Source organism: Bremia lactucae, linkage group LG15 (assembly GCF_004359215.1).
Source record: "Bremia lactucae strain SF5 linkage group LG15, whole genome shotgun sequence".
NCBI lineage: Eukaryota > Oomycota > Peronosporomycetes > Peronosporales > Peronosporaceae > Bremia > Bremia lactucae.
Window position 1 is genome coordinate 596,081 of NC_090624.1, and position 4,148 is coordinate 600,228.

General features: G+C 41.7%; 1 protein-coding gene across 1 annotated transcript; it reads right to left on the minus strand.

Moving 5' to 3' along the window:
- Window positions 1-541: 541 nt before the first annotated feature.
- CCR75_005452 (uncharacterized protein) lies at window positions 542-1,660 on the minus strand (the record flags this gene model as incomplete). The annotated part of the gene is made up of 1 exon (XM_067963533.1): window positions 542-1,660. The coding sequence occupies one exon, from the start codon at window positions 1,658-1,660 to the stop codon at window positions 542-544; it is 1,119 nt and encodes a 372-aa protein (XP_067819274.1).
- Window positions 1,661-4,148: the final 2,488 nt, after the last annotated feature.

Sequence of the window (4,148 nt, forward strand, 5' to 3'; positions counted from 1 at the left end):
ACAACTTTCACGTTTGCAGACAAAGGCGCTAATAACATAAATATAATGTGCTTAAAATCAGCTGGAATGGCATCGCTAATCCACGTTTGACAAATATTCCGACGACGCGCAATTCCATATTTGGCTATCCTGAAATTATAACGGCTGATCAAAAAATCCAGTGCTTCTAAGCTTACCAATCTTCATGAGATCCTTCAAGGTTTAAGTAAGGTCCTTATGATGGCGCGGTCGCGAAGAGAAGATTATTGAGAGCAGTTCATCAATTGCACCAAGTTGGAACTTAAAAAATGGGTTCTCATTGATATGATTACGGACGGCTTGTCTGCAGATATAGTGCATCTGACATAAACAATTGTACTTCTTTTACAATTGCCCCGTTTATATGATTCTTGGCAGTAACGGCGGTCAGTGAAGACCATCCCATGAGGCCTTAGAATTTTGCTAGCACCTTCTTCTTGTGTAACCTTAACATACAATTGCCGGACCAAATAAATTGGCCATCATTCACATCCATCCAAAAGGTTACAGTCGCGTTCTTAATTTACTCAACTTCTAACACTCTACATTGAAAGTTGAGAGTAACGAGGGCGTTGCGAAATACACGCGACACCGTGTGTAAGTCCCCCAAGAGGCGCAAGACGGGGGACATCATATTCGACTGGCTTCTGATGCTCTTGATGCGACAACGCTCGCAGTCCCACTCAAATTGTGCCGACCCGTGCATGACAAGAGTTCTGCCAACAAGCTTTTGCGCCAGCGGTGACAATTTAGTTGACTCATCACTGCTTCGCAAATGGGGAAATGCCTGTTGCAGTGTTTGTTTCGTTATGGTGACCGTAGTTATTGTAGTGGCGACCAGAATGCCCGATGAGTTTTTTTCAACGGCTCTTAGCTCGACTTGAAAATTCGCAAACCATTGTGAGATGCAGATCCATCTCTTTAGGATTGCATTGACACCGTACTCCGTGTTAAAGAGAATGTCGGACGCCATGGTCTCGTGCAAAAAGGCAGCTTGTATACTCCGCTGCACCTCTGACGATTTGCCCACGCCGTGCTGAAAGAGCCGATAGTATTCGACAACGACGCTCCAACAGCTTTCCTTTGTTGACACCGCTGCCAACGCTGAACGACGACGTTGAGAAAGCTGCTCAATCTCATTTCGTAGCTTCGTTATCTCATCTGCGAGACTGACTGCATACTTTTCTTTCTTTTGTCTGTATCGAATCTGTCTCACCCGACGCAGTTCTCGCAAACGCACTTTATCGGCAGTCACCACTTTAACGGTATCTGTTGCATCGCCTTCGGGTGCTTTGGGCTCCACCATTAATTGAGTACCATCCGTTGCAGGACAGTACGGCAACGCTGGTGTTGTTCGGCATGAATACTTTCTCAGCTCCGAAATCACATCTGCGTTGCCTTGACGATCACCCCAACATCCATTTGAAGTCACTTCGGAAGATTTTGGTGTCTGTTTAAATTCGTTGGCTAGCGGATGCGATAACGGTACCAGCGGTGCTAGAGGCATTGTCTTGATGTTCATTGCACACGCTCCAGCAACGTGCACGTGACGAGAGGCTTTAAGGCGCTGCTGCACGACACCAGTAATCACACTGTCACTTAGTCGTCGGCAATTTGGCGGGTGAAGCGCGCTGACTTTCATTTGCAGTGTTCTAGTAGATCGAAAAAGAGGTAATGGCGTAAAAAGACGACAAGAACACCGCTGTGGCATGAACGAAGACAATCCTGATTTTACCCATCACATCTGTCGAACGGAGTGGAAAGTCCTTTATTTCTGCTCATCTCATCTCTCGAAGCCGCGGAGACAGACAATCCTCTTCAAAAGGATGACACACACAACCTTCTTTTTATTCTTGCAAAAAGGATTGTATGACCTGCTTCGGACTCGAAATAATGCGAGGCGCATTGCGTGCTAAATTCGAGACATCTGGATTGACTGAAGGCCTTGCAAGCGCGATGCCTATCACAACATACTTATTCTTTAAGCTCGTAACCTTTTTTTAATCGCAGTTTTGCATTATCATTTTTGACAAACAGTAAAATTCGTTAAGATCTAAATGACAATATAGTGTCTTTACATACGATTTCATTGCTGGGATGCGTCAATAAGTCTAATTATTTCGTGTTTTCAGTGGCCATAATTTGAATTGCAATTCATTCGACGTGGATGGAGATACAGTACTGAAGTATTCTAGCAGAGGGAAGAATATCGACAAGCTCCGGCTCTGGATAAAGATACACACCACTTTAATCCCCGACTATGTCAATACTAGCGCTAAGAATACTCATAAAGTTATAAGTCTGGCTCAACAGATGCTTTTTAAATTATTGAAGAAGACGCGCTTCGTATCATGAGGCCTAGTGGCAACGCGAAAAATCAAATCCACACAGTAGTATTATACCACCTTGTAAACACCGGGCCCAAAATGTAATTTGTACGACACGGCACTTACATCCGTACTCACATCAGCGCCGTCAACTCGTCAAAACACGGTAGTCAAACTACTATTTTTAAATCTGTTGCTGAATTGATACAGCTTTTAAAGCACTCCAGGCTTGTGGCTTTGAGTGCGCTCGAAGCCTCAACCCGTGTCTATCGGCACATGTGACCCTCGCTGCTGCGTAGACGCAAGTGATGGAATACAAGCTTAGGAAAAGTGATCCGTGCCGAAAATATTTACGTTAATTACACTCTTAGAGCCATCAAGCTGCTGCTGCCGCGTGTAATTATGTTGACACATTAAAATATCGATGAAGAGACGAGAAATTTCTCACTATGAAAGCGTCACGAGTAGAGTTCTTGAAAATATGGTGAAGCAAATTTGAAGCACAATCCGACAAAATTTGCACGAGTGAGATAAAAGCTACACCGTAAGTACGGTAGGCTGCATACTGTAATGCTTGTAGATTATGTCCCACTATTTTGGACCGAATATCGACGGAAGTAGTCCTGGCATGGTCCGCAGAGATGCTGACCAGAGCATTAAATTCTACTTCACCGCTCTTGTTTTCGTTGATTTCGCGTTATAGACAAAACAATCTATTTTTTGCCGAGTCAAGCACATCGCCTTTGAGTGAAATCAACCAGCGTCTCAATCATACCTTGCTTACGAAAAAACTGTCACTATCGAGATTATCTCAAAAAGTCAACGTAGCACCAACGCTGATATTGGGTTCAACAGCCGGCTTCCTCGTAAAGCAATGCAGAATAGTACCGAAATGAAAAGTCGCATGTTAAATTGTCCACTGCATGGTCCGTTACATAAATATTATCTCATATAAGAGAAAAACTAAATATAATTCCTATAAGAGGAAATAAATAAAGAAGTACAAAATTTCATCTTTACTTATTTTTACTTACTAGTTCCAATATTACCAAATTTGGTAATATTGACACAATAAGATACCAGTTCTATTGTTTGGTTGATTTAAGTTTAAATCACCCCCGCCAATCGTCACAAGACACGATTGGGCGGTGCGCATGAGGCGCCACACATATTTATTTATTAATATAATAAAGGCAGTAGTAGATAAAGGATTGTCACGTCTAGGAACTTGATATATTAATACAGTTCTACTTATTTCTCAATTCATAAGCCTTTGAGTTTACCTTAAGTAGGCTTAGTGTAACGGGGCACTGCGACTTGTACTGTTTCAGTACAAGTCCACTTCACACTGCTTCAGTTGTGAGTGGTGCCTTTCGTTAGGTAACGTACACTGTACGTATAGAGGAAGACTTCTCTTAAGGCAAGTTAGCTTAAGAGTGTAAAATGAAAACTGTATTAATATGGTTAAGTGTCTCTTAATCTATCTTTGTAAATGCAGACTTAACTATAAACTGATACTTAACATGTAAATGAATTCTTATCTATCTTATCTTGTAACTCTCTTTGATTACTTCTACAGCTGATTAGCCTGCGGAATAAATAGACATAATGGTCTATACCTATTTATGGATAAGAATTCAGATATTACTATATAAAGTAATATCCTCCAAATATTATCTACCTTTTAGATAATATATTAATTAGCAACCTTTAAGTGTTAATTTCATGTAACGATACACCCCGTTACATCACCCCTCCCTTAAACGACAATCACTCTGAATGTCATTAGATGGAGTGGTCGCT